The sequence below is a fragment of the Brugia malayi genome (genome assembly GCF_000002995.4).
Source record: "Brugia malayi strain FR3 genome assembly, contig: Bm_v4_Chr1_scaffold_001, whole genome shotgun sequence".
Classification (NCBI taxonomy): domain Eukaryota; kingdom Metazoa; phylum Nematoda; class Chromadorea; order Rhabditida; family Onchocercidae; genus Brugia; species Brugia malayi.
Window position 1 is genome coordinate 4,759,833 of NW_025062475.1, and position 18,931 is coordinate 4,778,763.

The 18,931-nt window shown below is 28.2% G+C and overlaps 2 protein-coding genes across 2 annotated transcripts; both read left to right on the forward strand.

The window, feature by feature from the left end:
* Positions 1-5,198: 5,198 nt before the first annotated feature.
* Bm17370 (Uncharacterized protein) lies at positions 5,199-8,615 on the forward strand (the record flags this gene model as incomplete). Its single annotated transcript, XM_043076565.1, has 4 exons — positions 5,199-5,757; positions 5,887-6,121; positions 6,643-6,797; positions 8,533-8,615. 4 exons carry the CDS (start codon positions 5,199-5,201, stop codon positions 8,613-8,615), a joined length of 1,032 nt encoding a protein of 343 aa, XP_042932499.1.
* Positions 8,616-13,432: 4,817 nt separating this feature from the next.
* Bma-cutl-29 (cuticlin 1 precursor, putative) lies at positions 13,433-18,411 on the forward strand (the record flags this gene model as incomplete). Its single annotated transcript, XM_001896055.2, has 7 exons — positions 13,433-13,603; positions 13,934-14,070; positions 15,843-15,997; positions 16,793-16,880; positions 17,258-17,429; positions 17,782-18,010; positions 18,245-18,411. 7 exons carry the CDS (start codon positions 13,433-13,435, stop codon positions 18,409-18,411), a joined length of 1,119 nt encoding a protein of 372 aa, XP_001896090.2.
* Between the last annotated feature and the right edge of the window lie 520 nt (positions 18,412-18,931).

Below are 18,931 nucleotides of genomic sequence, written 5' to 3' on the forward strand. Positions count from 1 at the left end.
TGATCTAATGGGTTTATTACAGGTCGAGCTATTGTATTCTTTTTTTTTTGCCAACTTCATATCATATCATTGATTCCCACTGTTTTTTCTTTTTTTTTTTTGTTTTTTTTTTGATAGGTTCAAGGCTGCTCTCACAACTTGTTTTGTTTCCATAAAAGTTGAAGGAATAATTTTAATGTAATCATTGAAGGAACTAAAAACCCTAGAGGGTCATACTATGAAGCAACAAATTGCAAGATAGTTCTCTCAGTTACTTTCTTTTAATTCCATGGTTTAAGTATTATATTATACGAATTATATTTAAATCATAAATCCAATTGATACCAAGAAAACTATTTTAGTTAGAATTATCCTTGTCGTAGTGGATTCATTGTTTTGATAAAAGATTCATTGTTTCAAAAATGGAAAAAACAAAGGTACACAATTTCACAAGAAACTGCGTGGGGTATTTTATGGTCTTTTTCATGTGGAAACAAAGCCTAGTCAATTATTACTTTGCAGTTTGTAGCGTTACGCTTTTTGATTGTAAATAAAAGTTAGCAAAATTTCATAGTGATTTTCAGTTTTTCGAGTGATATAAAATTGAAACTTATTGCATTGCGACAAAAATGATTTAATTCGAGAATGAACAAATGCTAATTTAAACAACAAACATAATCAAATTCTACGGAATCGGTTTCCATTCATAAACCAAGAAAACTATCTTTGTTGGGATAAACTGACAAAATATGGTTGCACAATCCTATTAAGTGGAACTACAAGTGGTCTGCCAGTGCTGAAACAAAAGGACTGTTAAATGATGCAAAGAAAACAACGCTAGTAGTGTACTTATGAGAAGATATTAGAAGGTAAACTTACTTCCAAGGTAGCATTGCATCAGTTATTCGTCCAATCTACAATAATTGATTGAGGAGACTCGTGGCGTATGGAGTAACGGTATTCTGCGATGTGCTTAGAAAGGTAAAGGTGACATGGGTATAGTTCTCGTTAACGATAACATCAGTGGGAAAAAAATCGTTCACCCTGAGAACCCGCACTTTTGATTTTTTAGTTTTTTTTTTTTCAGTGTCACATCATATCTATATAAATTCTCAAAAATTACCGGAGCGGATCGCTTTGACGCTACTAATAATATGTCTGTGCCGAAAATGCAAAAAAATAATATGAAAAGTGCAAATCGTGGGTTTTTCATCGTTTGCAAAGCGTTTCCAGAATTAGTGCCTTAATGAAGGGAAGCAATGTGAATTTAATACAAACACATATTACAGTGAGTTAAATTTTAATTTGATGAGCCTTGAGGTTGCGACTTTTCATTCTAACGGAAAAGGACAGCCAATTTAGATTTTCAAGCAACTTACCAATCGTTTTTTGAAAGTAAAAATGAAGACCGAATGAATTCGAGGGATACGATGCAAATATACAATGAATTCCATGTCAATTTCGTTTCTCTTTTAAGCTGAATAATCTTTGCTCATTGCATGAATTTAACAACAAGTTTATTATAAATTTTGATCAATTAATCTCGTATTTTTTGCATAATAAAATGGAAAATGACTTTTGTCCTACGTAAATCCGCATACTATCGAAAAAGGTTGAAAGCATTCATTTCAAAAGAAATAGATTCGATGTTAACACTCAATAAACTCTAGCAGTAGTTAAAAATAACAGTAATTAAAAGTAATAGTAACCAGACAGTGTATTTTTCATTGATGGAATCTTCCAGAAATATAATTTGTATGTGATAACGAGGATCAGTTTTAATAGTAGAGTTTTTTTTTTTTTTTTTTTTTTTCATTACAAAATGTGAAAGAAATGAAGAAATAATTCCTTATGAATAATATTTAATAAAATTCCGCATATCTGTATTTGTGGTTACATGTTATCATAAATGAGCAAAATTTCTGTCTTTGGCATGAAATGTAATCTTTATTAAATTATATTTTAAACAAACAAGCGAAATTAATTATCCACAAAATTACTTCTTTCGTCTTTTTTCTTTTCGTTTTTAACGCAGTTTCTGTTGATAGTATAAATATTAATATATTATCTTTTTCGATATTTTTGCTTGCTGCAATTGAAGACAAACGTTTATGACAAATTATATTAAGCGTAGCAGAACAGTAATCACTGTAATATTTGCCAAATTTTTTTAAGACAATCAAAAAGTCGTAAGTTACTTACAATCTAATCAATATTTATAGATTATTTGAAACAAAAAAATTGAAATATGTATTTGTGTGCATGTGTCTGTGTGTGTATGTGTGTGTGTGTGTGTGTGTGTGAAAATTATCCCTCAAATTTTTATTAGCTAATTGCCATACTCTTATATTATTTATTGGTAATTTCAGCCACCAAAAAACACTCACAAATAAAGTATCCCAATTCATTTCAATCCGCTGATCCTTCTTTGCTATCGTTTCATATCGCGCTTTGATTTCTTCAATTTTAGAGCAAAATCCTTATCGGATATGCCTTTCATCGTCTACAACGATAATAAAGCAATTTGTTTCTTTTTGATAAAATATTCGAGATTTTAGAAAGTTTCAATATCTTTAAAACATATTTATTATGATAATCCATGGAAATAGCTACAAATGAATCATTTTATTCTGTCAAATTTATGTTAATGAATAGCTTATAATTTTTTATTAGTTTCTTTATGTAAAATAAAATTTTAAACTAGACTAGGTCACATACACTATTTTCAGGTTGTCCTGATTTTTGTTTGTCAAGGCCAAAAATGCCAAAATTTTTGCCCATAAAAATGTAGAGTGTCTAAAAGTACAATCAATAATAATTTAATAAAAATTGCAGAGGAGTTTTACGCTATTATGTTTTATTGTGATAGATGTGATTTATTTTATTTTCTTTAACCTTATATTTCGGATTGTCGTCATCAGCAATTTCCATTATATTCTCTCATTTCAGGCAATGATTCTTCTTGTGTTATGACTTTTCAATTGTTTCAATTGTGTTGAAGCATAAAATATATAAAGCAATCTTGACGTTGCTGTAGTGTGGCCAAAGTCAAAAAAGAAATTATATACCAAATCAATATGATTTATATCGGTAGTCCGATATAAATCTCTGATACAGTTTGTTTCCCAAGTTTTTGCTAAACCGCTAATCCATTTTCACTTCCAAACTACTAAAATCTCATCAAAGTCTTAAAAAGGAAAGAATATTACAAAGCCTTAACTAAGCAATCTATACAAATTCTAAAAAACAGTATTTGCTTTAGCTTTCCTGTAGTAATGAAAAACATTAACTGTTGTTAGAACTCACATCACTTCACAGTTAGTAATTATTTTGTAATATGATATAATGGAGAAAATGACAGTATTAATTTGTCATCGAACTTACAATTGCAATCACAAAGAATGACAAATGTATTTCCACCTTAACAAAATGCACATTTTTTCATGATGATTTTGAAAATGGATTACAGTAATAAATCATCTCGAAAAGCAAAAAAAATTGCCCAATAATCCATCGACTAGTGCACGTCAGTGGCCAGACATCTCATTGACAATTTAACACTTTACATGAAGTGATTTTCAAGAGATTCGAGAGATTTTTAGAGAGAGAGAAAGAGAGCTTCGAGAGATCACGAAGTAAAACTTAGATTCAATAGGGGAAATTTAAATTTATCGAACACAAATATTATTGGATTTTATAAATTTATAATGTCTATTTGTACGCATAAATAGCTTAAGTTTCTCATATGATATTAACGTTGACAAAATTGTTAGGATTGTAAGTTTAGCACTTTAGTACTGACATGTTAGTTCAAAATCGGGTTTAGCTTATAAATAAACTGTTCATCGTGTGTTTTCATATGTTTAATACATTCTAGTTTTTAGTGTTCACTGTAAGCCTCAAAATAAAGACTTTTCGACTGCTTCCTTGTTAAATGAATCTTCCCAATTCAGAGAAGTAATAGCATCTGGCCAGTTGGCATGTAGATTGGAATTTCATTAAAGTAATAAGTCATGGTTGAAAAACAAAAAATCATTAAAGAACTTAAAGTTTGAATCATTGTATCTTCCTAATTCAGAGAAGTAATTCAACCAGAATTTATACAAAATTTCCAATTGATGGCATATTCTCGCTAAAATTTCTTCAAGAATTGTCTTGATGAGAATGGTAGGCACAGTTATTTTTTGGTAATGACTTAAATTTACATTATTTTTAATGAAAATTAACTTATTCCTACTAAAAATGCATTTGATATAAAAATAATATAATTAAACAATTTGGTAATGTCAAATTCCAACTGATCAAATTAAACGTTCAAGACATAAAAGCTGGTCGAATAGTGAACTTGAAAGAGGTCAATTAATGGAATATAATACTTTCCATGCAATTTCAGCAGATGAAAGATTGTTGGAATAGAACAAAAGCGAAATATGTAAATTTAGCTCACAACAATTGTCAAAATGTTGTACATTTTCTGTTGTACATTTTTATAACATTATCCATTCATGTTTTTTCACAATTGGTTCAAACAAAATTTTTGTCACCCGATTTTTTTACTAGAGAATAACAAAAGATTTGTTGTGTTTCATGTGACGTAATCCTACTAGATTAAGCATGAAATGTTAGCATTTCAGTCAGATTCCTGTACAGTACGTCAGTTAAGTGTAAATTGAAAATGTAATACTCAATGAGAAGAAAAATAGAAGTAAAAGAATTGGAAAGTTATAGAATATTGAAACAAAAAGAGTGAGATTCATCTGATAAATAATGATTAGAATTATCATAATGAAGTTGTAGAATTTCTGCATCATTCTGATGATATTATCAGAAATATCGTGCAGCTTCTCATTCTTGCGCACTTGTAGAGTCTTTTAGAAATATTTTCAAATTAATGAAAAATGATGAAGTGATATTAATTAATTATCAGGAGTTACACGACAGGTAACAATTGATGGCCGTATGAATTTAATTTTTCATGCATGACAATTTAATTTTTAATCTTTTATTCATACAGTCCAAAAGCGTATTCATCAGCTATTAATTTAAGAATGGAAAAATTAGAGTGAAAGGAAAAAAATATGAGGAATGATGCAAATAAGACAGATTAAAAACTGTTTAAACCTTTGGCCGTTTAATTCCAACCAATCTGAAATAAAGACTTTCAATCGAGTATTTCTGTCATTGTAAAAATTCAGTTTTTCATCTTGCTCTTCATTTCAATGACACAAATCATCTGGTTGAGCTTTCTGCTTTGTACTGTTTTGGCTGAGAATGAAACTATCTCTCTACTAAATCTCGACATCGATGACATTACATGGGATGACTGTAGCAATGGGTACTTCTCAACTAGTTTCAACATCCTTGATAATAGCAATTTGGAGTCGATCCTAGGTTCAAGCATTGATGTTCATAAAAGAGATCCAGAAAATACTGGTAGAGAATTACCAGGATCATCTGCTAGGAATTTGGAGATTAGCATTTCATCTGATTTTTCGCACTTCGATTTCACTGATTTGTGGAAAAGTGAGCATAGAAGCAATGAGGATTCGAAAATCGAAACCGTCCCAATTACAACAGGAAACTCTCAGTTGCAAGAATTGCCGAGAACAGATGGTGAGAATATGCATAGCAGCATTTCATCCGACCCTCTACACTTCGTAGATCTCAGTCATTTCCGCGAAATTAACGATGCAAGTACTAAGGAATTTGAAAACATAACTGATCTCGTTACTGCGAAAAATTCAGAGTTATTTGTTTTGCAAAGCGCTTCCATTACAGGTAACATTAAGCTTTTGCTTCTAATATAAATTAAAACCATAATCACTTTCCAAAATATAACAATTATTTACCAAATGATAAATGGAAGATGCTAATTGCAAAAACAAATGTTATAGAAGAATTTTTCAGATAAGAAAAATTATGAGTGTCCCCATGTCGGATGTACTATGAAAACAAAGAATTACAATGAATACATAGCTCACAAGAAAACACACCCCAAACCTTTTATTTATGAATGCAGAATGCCCGGTTGTGGGCGAACATTCAATCATCCATCATCATTCTACAACCATCAGGAAGCACATGGGCCTAAACTTCAGTGCGGGAACTGTGGCAAAATTTTCAACTCAAAAAATAATTTGAGGTCTCACAAGAAGCATTGTACGAAAGCATAGTTTCACAAATTTAGCAGAACTCTAACATGTTTGCCTTCCTGGAGTGAAATGCACAGCTGAGAAAGATTCATTATATAGCAGTACAAAATTCAATAGATCAATATTTAACAAAGACTCAACAAAGAGATAGATCCTTCTCATTTATATTCAACATATAAAAAGATAAACTGTATCTGCTGTTTAAGGAATGGAATGAATGTGTAAAATTGTAGGTATTAACAGCAAAGAATCGAGGACTGGATATGATTTCATCGCAGCGGAAAATTTACAAAAAAAAAAAATTTTAAATACATGAGAAAACTAGTAAAGAACTGTGACCTGAGCTGTTAAGTATATCGATAGAATTATAAAAACAAATGTTGTAAAAGAATTTTTCAGATGAGGAAAATTACGAGTGCCTCCATGTCGGATGTACTATGAAAACAAAGAATTACAGTGAGTACATAGCTCACAGAAAAACGCATCCCAAACCTTTTATTTATGAATGCAGAGTGCCCGGTTGTGGGCGAACATTCACTCATCCATCATCATTCTCCATTCATCAGGAAACACACAAAATTAATGTTCAGTGCGAAAATTGTGGCAAAATTTTCATCTATAGGAATAATCTAAGCGCTCATAGGAAGCATTGTACGAAAGCTCCACGTTAGTTTCACAAATTTAGCAAGACTTCAAACATATTTGTCTGTTTGAAGCGAAATGCACGAGAAAATGTGCTGAAAATGTGCACATGAAAACGTTGTATAATAGCTATACAAAATTCAGTAAATAATGCGATGCAAAAAAAAAGCCATGTAAAGAAGCACGTAATTGCTCCATTAGGCCAAATTTCGGCAAACTTTTTATACCTTTTGGTATATTCATTCTAGCCGTAACAGAAAGCAATTAACATTTCGCGAATATTTCGGAAGAAATACGATAAGGTGCTCAAGAATGAGAAGCTACACGGCATTTCTGGTGCTATCATCAGAATGATGCAGAAATTTTACAATTTTGTTGATATTCATAAATCTATCTTATTTTATGGAGTAAATACACATTTGCAATTTTTCTCCTTATGAAAATTTCAGCCAATAAAAATTAATCATTACATAAATGAATTGACATTATTCAAATAAAGTAGCTAATTAATCAAGTAAGAAATATTCCTTTTATTTGATTTTTTTGAATTGTCACGAAATGAAGCTTAGAATCAATAGGGGAAATTTAAATTTTTCGAACACAAATATTATTGGATTTTATAAATTTATAATGTCTATTTGTACGCATAAATAGCTTAAGTTTCTCACATGATGTTAACATTGACAAAATTGTTATTATTCTAAGTTTAGCACTTTTAGTAGTTCTTTACCACTTCCAATAGTAAAAGGAGGTTAAACAGTGCAAAGAAAATAGCGCTAACGGCAAAATTATCAAAAAGCATAGTGAGCAAACTTATTTTTATGATAAAATTGTAACACTGATCTACCCAACTTTCAAGTGTGGGAAATTCGTTCATTTCGTCAATAATATTCCGATGACTTTGTGAAGAAAATAACTTCAAATTCAAAATATTCAATTTCTTCATGCATTTGAACAGTGACAGCAATAATAATAATAGTAATAGGTCATGATAATAATAACGATTCACCTACATGTTATGTAAACGTTTTACATGCATATACTATAATAGTAATTACGTATCAGAGATATGAACAACTAATAAGATTTCACATGCGCTGTCCTTACTTCGATAGCATTTACGGATTTCTTATCATATCTTTCTTTTTAAAGTTTTCTTTTTTTTAACTAGTATTCATTGCTTGATATTTTAATTTATCCGTTTAGTAAGTAAAAAAAAAAGAAGAAAAACGATCCTTCTTTTGTTTTTTATATAAATTCTATAGTTTATTGTATTGTAGAACAAACATAGTAATGATGACGAAAGGACACATTAGCTTTGTGATTTATTTGGTTTATTGAATGAATATGAATCATACTGATTATCAATAGATAATACTAAGGAAAAAAAAAACTGATGTTATTGGAAATAGCAAAGTTATTAATACGGATATTTCATTACTACGCAGTTATTTCATTTAGAGAGTTCAAGTTTTCTTCAAATTAAAGTTGAAATGAATTTATGTAATGTCAGGAATCAATTAAAGCTAATGCTTGCTTTCTATTTAATTCATATAAAGTTATTGATTACAGAAATAGAAATTAAATGTTAAATTTCAAATTTTATTTTGTAGATATTGTTTGTTGCTAATAGTTAGTCGTTTGTGTGGATTACCATACGATAAACTAGAAAGGATATTCAGTCAGTTTGGTAAAAACTATGATTTTATGGTATTTCAATCTCAACTTTCTTACTCATTCGTCATTTTTTAAGTTATAGCTAGAGCTCATTTAGCTTATCAGAAGCTTCATGGACAAGTACCATCAGAATTGAATTCGAATGCTTGGTTCCGAAATATTTAAGGAAAACCTGGTCAGGTAACATTTATATTTGTGAACCTGGAAATGGTATAGTGTCGCATGTTGATACTCATTCTCCATTCAGCGATATTATAGCTTGGCTTAGTTTGCTTTCAGGTTTATTTTGCATTTTTTTTTTGGAAAATCATCTGAAAAAATTTCATGAAGATATATTAATGAATTTTGTTTATTCATTCGACGTAATCGTGGAAGTTTTCACCTACTTCTATAGCCTTATAATTTTTTTGAGATTGTCATTTCGATTTAAAACGGAGCTACTCAAGTTATTATTCCCTTAGATCTCGTATGGAATTTTGTCACTTTGCAAATACTTCAACAATTTATGATGTTCTTTTGCCAAGCTTTAGTTTTGTAGTAAAGCGGGAGAGTCACGATATCGATATATGAAAACATGGATATTTTACTTTTTTGTTGTTTTTCTTATTATTACTTCTAGTATGCATTATTGTTTTAATTTAGGTACTATCATTTATTCCGTGATTTTAAACTCGAAGATTTAATTAACAATGTTGGTGCTTGTATTGTTGAGAAATTTTTTTATGACAAGGGAATTGAATTACTTACATAAGGAAAGCATGGAAATTTTTATAATTATTTTTAGTAATTTGATCTATAAATGCATTGCAGACTATAGATATGACTGATATTTTTCTTTCTCTTTTTAAGCTATCATTAAGTAATTTGAAAATTCTTGAGCATATTGGTTACATTTATTTGATCTGCGTTATAGTAGAAAATTTCTCTATTTCACTAGCTGGATGAACTTTACAACTAGATTTTTTATTTAATTCAGATGATTAACAATAATTAACTTCCTGAAATCTTTCTTCAGAACTCCAATGATGCTGTTTAAATCAGCAAAAATAACACATTTTAGTGGAAGTAAGCTGAAACAGGTGTTTTTCTGGGATTTTTATGAAGAAAGGGTCAGGTTACTGTCGTGAATTTGAAATATCGTTTTGGCCAAAAGAGTTAGATGATTTGGATTAGTTAAGTTCGTTGGACTTATTTAAGTTTGTGGAAGTTGAATTGAACTCTTTGCTTCTTGTCTGCGAGCAAGACCGACCCAGTTATCGTATTTTCTTTCAAATAATGAATCGGCACAACATACAGTTGAATAATAGAAACAGCAGATGAATGAATGGCAGTATTGAATAGCTTTGTGAGAAAAAGAATAAGGAATTGATACAGAGTGATAAATCGTTAGAAATATAATAAATTTTTTTTTTCGGTTTTCCGACACTCTATGTGTACACTCTGGGAATTTATTGAGGTCCCGCATAACAATTTGTAAGTGTTGGAAATTTAAATTTCCAATTTAATTCATTTGCAACTTTGAATCTTATTAATCTTTTGGCTTGACCGAATAAAATATTTGTTTACATTTTAAATCAATAATTTTCTTTCATTGAAGTATCAATACTGGAAACGTTCCACAGGGACAAAATACAACATTGTCAGCAGAGGCACAAAAAAAGTTTCAGATAATTTTCAGTCGCATTGACATTCCTTATTTACTTGTAATTTGCCTTACAAGAACAGTTTCAATTTCATTTAAATAATAAGATTAAACACTGAATTTTTAAAATGACAGAATTTTTCGAATGGAAGCTTTTTATATTAAACGACCAAAGGTTCAAACATTTCTTAATCTCCCTTCTGATTCGTATTATTTCTCATACTTTTTCATTCGGTTTTTGATTTTTTTCTAAGTGGTATTGAGAGTGGCTGTCAGTAAGAAGAGAGATGATATTATCCCGAATGAAAATCTTTGGAAACGATAACATTATATTATCTTCGGTGACTATTCCATCTATGTTCTTCAACCAAAGAAATCGTGTGCAGTTGCATTCTGATGGATTCTCCATCACTCTAAGTTGAAGCATTATGCCTGCTAAATGTGGGAGTGCAATCAGACCGCGATATAGAACATTGTTCACAATTTTCATGCCTTTGGTGTGAGCGGAAACATCCTGAACGATTCTTAATTTTATTGTTAATTTGTTTGGTGTTGATCTTCCATAATGCGGCAAATGCTATATAACAATTTGATTCATTTCTGGAAATACTTCTTCAATATATTAATTTCCATTTGTTCTTGAATTATTTCGTTGTATTGATTGAGAAGTAATTTGTCAGTATGAAGTCGCCTAATTAATATCTTTAATCTTCCGAGAGAAAGACCATAATTATCATTTATGTAAACCTTTGAATCTTCCATATCTTCCACCAAAATGCCTTCCATTTCATTTAGCGATTGTTTCTTTGAAATGTCTTAATACTTTTTCGTCATCATGAGTATTATTAAGTTGTTCGTGAATGACTATCAGTTCTAATTTCTAGAATTTTTCTATTTTTGGGGTCGTGATGACACTGCTTTCCCTCATTGATTTGGTTTCAACAGCAGCTGTCCCAACTTCTTTTTATTTACGTCATAATTGTGAGATCTGCTAATATATCCCTTTCAGTTATTAGAATCTTGATGTCATTTGATGGGCATCATTTGGAGTCATAAAATTGAAATAGTAGTCTGCTCCAATGAGTATATCAAGCCTTTTCCAATATCCTCCTTTTTCTTCAAGCTTTTGTTGAACTATTATTTGTGGCAAATCTTGGCGGTTTGAGTTAATTACCTGTTGTTGTAGAAGATTTGAAAATTTAATTATTTTGGGAAAACCGTGACAAAAAAGTTGAATCAAAGAGCTGAGAGTTTTCCGCTGAGTCTGAACAAGTTGTTCTGAAAATCCTTCACTTTTCTGGTTGAAAGCGGGAATTACAAGTTTCCGAACAAAGGCTCGACCAGATGTCAGACGGATGTAGAAATGCCTATATATGGATGTGAGACAAGAGAGCCAAAAGAATGAAACAGTTTATTTTTGTTGGAAGCTGATAACTGGAGAACTAACATGCTATCAATTTAGCTCAGGATGTTTTAGATGTTTAATCTAATCAGTTGGAATTTGACGTCACCAAAATATTTGGTTGTAATATCTTTATATCAGATGCAATTCATTGAAAATAATGTAAATTTAAGTCATTACCAAAAAATAATTGTACCTACCATTCCTATTAGGAGAATTCCCGAAGAAATTTGGTAGCATATTCTGAAAGAAAAGCCGAATATATTCTTTCAAATTAAATTACAAATGTTAACAATAAAAGTAAGAGCTATTAATCGTTCTAACGCAGAGAAAGCTCTCAAACATAAATTGATTGATTCGATTTGTTATAAATTGAAAAGGCAGATTTAGTAATTTAACAATTTCAGAAAGTGAATTTTGCAATTAAATATTTTGAAGAGATAAATTTGGTAATTTGGCAATTTCAAAGGTTTTCTCTAATGGAAAATCATAGATTGCGAACATATATAAATATCACACTATGAGAAAATAATGGTAAGTGAATTTATCCCGCGGTTATTCATTATAACAATGCACGCTTCTTATAATTTAAGCAAAATTTGAAGTTTTCTATTCGGTAACAAGTATTATAGCAGTGTAATAATTATACTTTCATTAGTTACTAGAATTTCGATAATTGCCTGAGCATTCGCCTTGAAATTAAAAGATTATTATAAAATGCAGTGGGATGGCTTTTGCATAAAATAACGAACATTCTTTGTTGGCATAGTAAAATTAGTAATGGTATTAAGAGTGGCGATGACGGTACAGGCAGTAACGAAGGTTACTGTCAGCGATTCTACCTTTTTACAATTATGTTAAGAATAATCTTACGCATCATCATCGTTACATTTATTATTATCATTATTCTATTATTATTACCATTGTTACTTTCATAATCATTATTATTTCCATCATCACCATTATTATTTATTATTATTGTTATTGCTATTATTATTATTATCATTATTTTTATTATTGTTATTATTATTATTAGTGTTATTATTACTATTAAATAATAATAATGATAATAATTGTTGCCATTATTGATATCATCGTTACCATCATTATCATTATTATCGTCATCATCATCACCCATCATTATCACCAGATCCTTCTTCATAATTATCAACTATTACTGTATTCACCAATAGTCTTTTTAGCTAGTAATTACCCATTATTATTTTTTTATAACCTTGATATTCATTACTCTCTCCTACCTTACTTAGCTTCATCGAAAGAGGCAATAATTGGGCGATAATGATAGATTTAAAGTGATAATCATTTGCAAATAACGATTTGTTAATTTATTAATAGAATTAACAGATTAGATAATTAAGCGGATCATTTTATAATTTAATTATAAAATTTGAAGGATTCGACTCGACTAAATTCAACAAAAAATTGGAAAAATTTAATTAGAAAATCTTCACCATTCAATTAATTTAACAATTTCTTAATTAATTAATGGTGTAAGTGATTTAAACAACGGATTATCTTAAATGATCGTCAAAGCAAATTATTTTCTACTTTTGATAATTTTGCATTGCTTACAAAGTAAAAGGTTACTTAAAGGTAGGACTTTGTTTATTCCATCAGTGTAGCTTTATAATAATCACAAATAAAAAAGTACCTCGAGAGAAAGAACTCAGACGAAAATTATATTATCATTATCATCCGTTAAATTTACAAGATATGAATCACGATAGTAATATGTATAAATTACATACTGATTAGAAATTAAAAAAAAAAAAAAGAAAATTCGTTTAAAAAAGAAAGGCAATTTCTAGATTTTATTTTTTGAATTTCATGCTTTAAATTTATGCTATTAATTCTTTTATAGTATGTAGGGTTGTTCAAATATATTCAGGTCATGGAATAACATGTCATAACAATCGAATGGATATTTATTTAGAATTTGATGAGTCATTTGATGGTATCATTTTTGCTGATCATGCTTATAATGATAGCGGTTGCCGTTGGGAAGGTCAACACAGTACCCAAATAAATTTTAGTATTCCTATTTTTGAATCAAATGGAAGTTATGCTTGTGGAATTAGAATGCTACAGGTATTAATAGAAAATTTTATAAAGAATTTAAATAATTTAAAAACTCTGCAATTTTTTCATAATTAATTAATTTTATATTTGCAATTTAAATCTACTTAACTTGGCGCAAATTGTATTAAAGTGTAGATTTGATATCCCATTTATAGTTTTGTCAGCTAAAGTCAGAAATTGAAATTTTAGCAAAAAATTTTCTTTTTGTAAAGCATCAGACTTTAGGTTTTAAATCAATAGAATTGAAATAATAAAAATCAACCATTCAAACAATAATATAAAATCAATATTCCATTTAAATGTCACTTGAATATACACATTGCTATTGTTAAATTATAGGCAACAGGTGAAGTAACCTCAATGCTAATTCTTAGCCCAATGAAGCATATTCTAGTAGATGGTGTGACAAGTTTACAAATTCGTTGCATGTATGTGACAAATGATATTACCGTCACTATGGCTGGTTTACAAATTGTGTTGGTTTCTATTTCATTTATTCTAAATTTGTGCTATTTTTTATTTAACAAATTTTCTCCCTGAAATATTTGTATAGTTTAATTTAATTTAAGTTGGGTGTCACATTTTTGTTGAAAGAGAAGTTATCTATGGATGAAAAATAATTTTCGAAAAAAGAGGGTTGGAAAAGTCTTCTAAAAACGATGTATAAAAAGAAGCTAATTAGGAATGCTTGACCAAAATAGTTTTTTAAAATTTTTAATTTGTATTATTAACATTGTTAACAAATGCATAATAGATCAACGAGTATAATTCCTCATCCTTTTCCTTTGTATCTTAAAATCATTATTTTATTTTTTGACTTTCAAATTTATTAATTTCCAAATATAAAAACATTCCTCTTTCTTTGGATTCCATTTATTTTCATCATTTGTCATTCATCAGTAATCATTGCTCATCTTAAGGTGATCATTTCAAGTTAAAGTGGAACAGATACTCTATCTCTATTTCATTAATTATTCGAAATATTATTTGTTATTTATTGCCTCAAGAAGTTTTGGATAATCAGTTACCTAAATTGTGATTTTTAAAATCAGCGACTTGAAATGATTACCTTTACATGACCAATAATTACTGATGAATGGCAAATGATGAAAATAAATGGTTAATTTCATTCCATCTTCAATTTTATCCATTTTCCTATAAAAAAAGAAGAAAAAAAAATTATCCCTAAAATTTTCGTAATAACATTTCTTATAAAATTTTATGAGAAAACTTGATCCTATTATTTTCCTTAAAAATTTTTTTAAATTGCTGTTTAATTCCCTCACCTTTAATCGGTCAAGTTTGACGAATACCAAAATAATTGTCATTTTTGTCACATTGGAAAAACCGGTCTCTCGACATACATTTATTTGAAAAATGTTAGAAAGTTGGTTGAAATTTTACTGAACTGAGTTTTTAGACTGTGAAAGAATTGTCGCTTTAAAATATCTTGGTAAAGTATTTTAAGTTTATTATCATTACCATTATTATTAATTGGTGAATTAATTAATTTACTTACTATTATTATTATTAATTAATTGATGAATTAGTTTACTTATTACTATTATTAATTATTATCATTGATTTCATAATGAGATACTTGGATCGGATTTTATGAAAAGATATTTTCACAAAGTCATTAAGTTCTCATCACATTAGTTTTTTCTGCTAATAAATGATGAATTTGAAGGTGTTACCACAAAAACATGAAAATTAAAATGGTTGCTAGTGAAAAAAGCTACCTGATGAACTGTAAATATTCAGATAATTTTATCATTTTATGATATTTACACAAGAAACAAATTGGAGAAACATATTTATGAATTCATGGAAGAAAGAAAAAATTAGAGAAACGAATTTTGCTTCGTTTTATTTGTTATTGTTGAAAATTAAGCAAAGTTGAAATAAATCCATGCCAATTAATGCATTTTAATAAATAAGCAAATTGTAGTTTAGACGAAAAGATTTTTAAGCTTTGAAATTTGATTTTTGTTTTGTATCATTTAACAAATAATAATAATAATAATAATAATAATAATAATAATAATAATAATAATAATAATAATAATGATAAGCAAATTAATTCATTAATTAATAAATAATAATGATGATAATAAATAATAAATAATATTAATAATAGTAAAAAAAATAATAATAATGATAATAATATATCATCGAAATCATTTTTATGAATTTTTTTTGCATCCCGAATGTGAGGGGCAGAAGGTTAAATTTAATAAAATATTAGTGGAATGGAAGAACAAACCGGTATTGTAACCGGAACCGGAAGCGTGCCAGCATTACAAATTCAAATTCTTGATGGGCACGGAATTATTGGTGATGCTGTTAGGCATGCTAGAGTTGGACAACCGTTAACACTTGATATTGTTCTTGAAAACACAGGTTTGTCTACTACAAATTACAATTATCTGAAATATGGAAATTAAATTTTTTAAAATTCTTACTTGATATAGATTTTCGATTTTCATAATTTATCAATTAAAATTAAAAGCCAGAATTCAATTGGGAAGTCTAAACTCTATTTTAATCTATTGTAAATATAAATTTTAAACATGTTTAAAATTAAAAATATTATGAAATAATAGAAATGTTATTAGTTTTTAACTTCAGTTCTTAACCATGCTTTAATATGAGATCCAATGAAAAAAATGTGAAATTTGATTATATTTTAGTCTTTACATATTTAAATATTTTAGTTTAAAATTTCAAAATTAATTATTAGTTTGCAAATGAAGCCCATTATTTGTTTCAAAATTTGCATTCGTTTCTCATTTTTAGGAGATTAAAAAACAGAAATTGCACTTTTTATCAGGAGTTGGGCTAATTATTTCTTAATTAATTTTAACTTAATTAATTTTTTAACTTAGAATATGCACTAAAAAATTAGTTAATGAAATCTTCAAATTATTTATAGCAGACAAAGTAAAACACTTTACAACAATTTTCTGTGTTTTCTTTTTTCTTCACAAAAATACAAAAATACTTCGAAGTAATTTATGAATAAGAATGTGAAAACAATTACTACAAAGTGTATTGATAAAAGTTAACGAAAAATTTTTTTCACAAATAGTTTACAAATTTAGAAATTTCTTTCTAACAAACAAATTTGGAAAAGAAATTTCCAAGTTTGTTTCTACTATTTTTGAAATTGAAAAATTTATAATATTCAAATTTTAGAAATTTATGATTTTTACGCGCATTCGTGTATAGCTCACGATGGTAGTAATAATGCAGATGCACTGGTGCAAATTATTGATGCAAATGGGTTAAGTTGCATATCGATCTATCAGTTTCTTTTTGTTTTGTAATTTATTATAAGAAAGTTAAAAGTTTATCTAGTCAGTTTGTGTAATCTTTGGTATTTCTTCAATAGATAACAGTTATTTTTCTTATAGTCAACTGATTTTTATTTTAATCTTAATTTTTAAATCTATGGATTTATTGAATTTATTTAGTACTTTTATTCAATTCAAATAAATATTGCTTGCAACGTTTTCAATTTCTTGCAATATTTTTTGTTTTTATTATTGTTGTTGTTATTTTTCTATTATTTTTATTATTTATATGCATTAACACAAAGCATTTTTTTCAAAAATTTCTTCAAAATAATCAGTTTTGTAATTTCTATTTGTAAATTTATAGATGTGGAATAGGATTATCACGAGCAATCGAATTACCAGTTTATATGACATCTTCTAGTAATGGTAGTCCGAAACATGTTTACATTTACATGTATGGTTTTCAGTTTACATCAACACAATTTGTTTATTTCGAATGTCAAATAAGGCCATGTATACATTCATGTAAACGACAGGTTATTTTTATCATTTTAAATATAATGTAATTAATTAAAATGAAATAAATAAAATAACTATTTTATATTTATTTAAATTTGTTATAATGAGAAAAAAAAATTAAATTAAAAGCTAAAAGCCAACAATTAACAGTTAGAAGATTGACATTGTAACTTTGATATCTTAATCTTTTCTTCCGTATAATTTAAAATGTCATATTATAATTTCATTAATAGAAATATAAATATTTATTACTTGAATTAATTGAACAAATAATTAAATATTCGTTTCATTGCAGTAGTATATATTTAATAAAAATAGTTGAAAAATTAACCAATGTTTTTTGTTATTTCTTGCTTTTTTATTTTGCAGCAATGTGAAGTAAATAAAACAGCGTTAATCGAAACAACAGCAACACCAATAACAATAACACGAACAACAACAGCAATGGCAATAACAGCAACAACAACAACAACAACAAATATAATAAAAACAACAAAATCAGCAGCACGATTTCGTCGTGAAACACAAGTGAAAGTAGTAAAATTACTTACAATTTTAGAAATGATGCCATCAGGACAAATATACGCTGCTAAATTCCGTAAGTTATGATAATTTAATGAATGGAAGAAATGATTAAAAACTTGATAATATAAAATTAAAATAATTGGAAAATAAGTAATTCAAAGGAGTTTAATATATTTCTGCAGCATAATGCGTAATTGCAATTATTGGAATTTGAAAAATAAGACAAATTAAATGAGTAATATTAGTCAAAAAATCAAAAAATAATCAAAAAAAAAAACCGAAAAATTTGAAATGGCTAAAATTTCAGATTCAAATCCGAAAAAAAAGTTACCAGCAAATTTAGGAACAACTTCTTCACAATTATCTCTTCTCATTGCACTATTCATTACGTTAGGTTCAGTGCCAACCATAGCGATAATGGTATGTTATGGAATTATTATACATCGACGACAGCAAACTCTCAACGTTCAATGAACGATCTGATTTGCTGGAACTCATATCGAACCAGTCTCCAACTTTCCCAACTGATAATTCACCATTTCCAATTAATAATTCTTCTCTTTTACATCCCTTACATTCTAGAAACTTGTTTCAGTTGGTTTGATAATCTTTATCCTTTCACTAAATGGATTCTTAATTTAGAATTATTTTGGATAAACCTAATTAATTTAGAGTATTCCCACAAATCTACATAGTGTATTCATATTCTCAATTAGGACTACTGCGTTGGAAATTTTAAAAGCTATTTGAGGTATAATTTGAGCTGACAGCATCAACTTTTCAAACTTTTCTCAAACTTAATATAATTCTAATAAGCAATTAAACTTTTCGGTTAACTAAACTTAGCATTAGTATGAAAAAAAGTCCTTTCATCAGACAGATACCGCAAGACATTTTATCAAGTTAACACTGCGACTTTTAACCACGATGTTAGATTCATGCATGAAGTTATAATTATTATCTGATATCCTTATTTAGCAGAATTTTTTGGTTT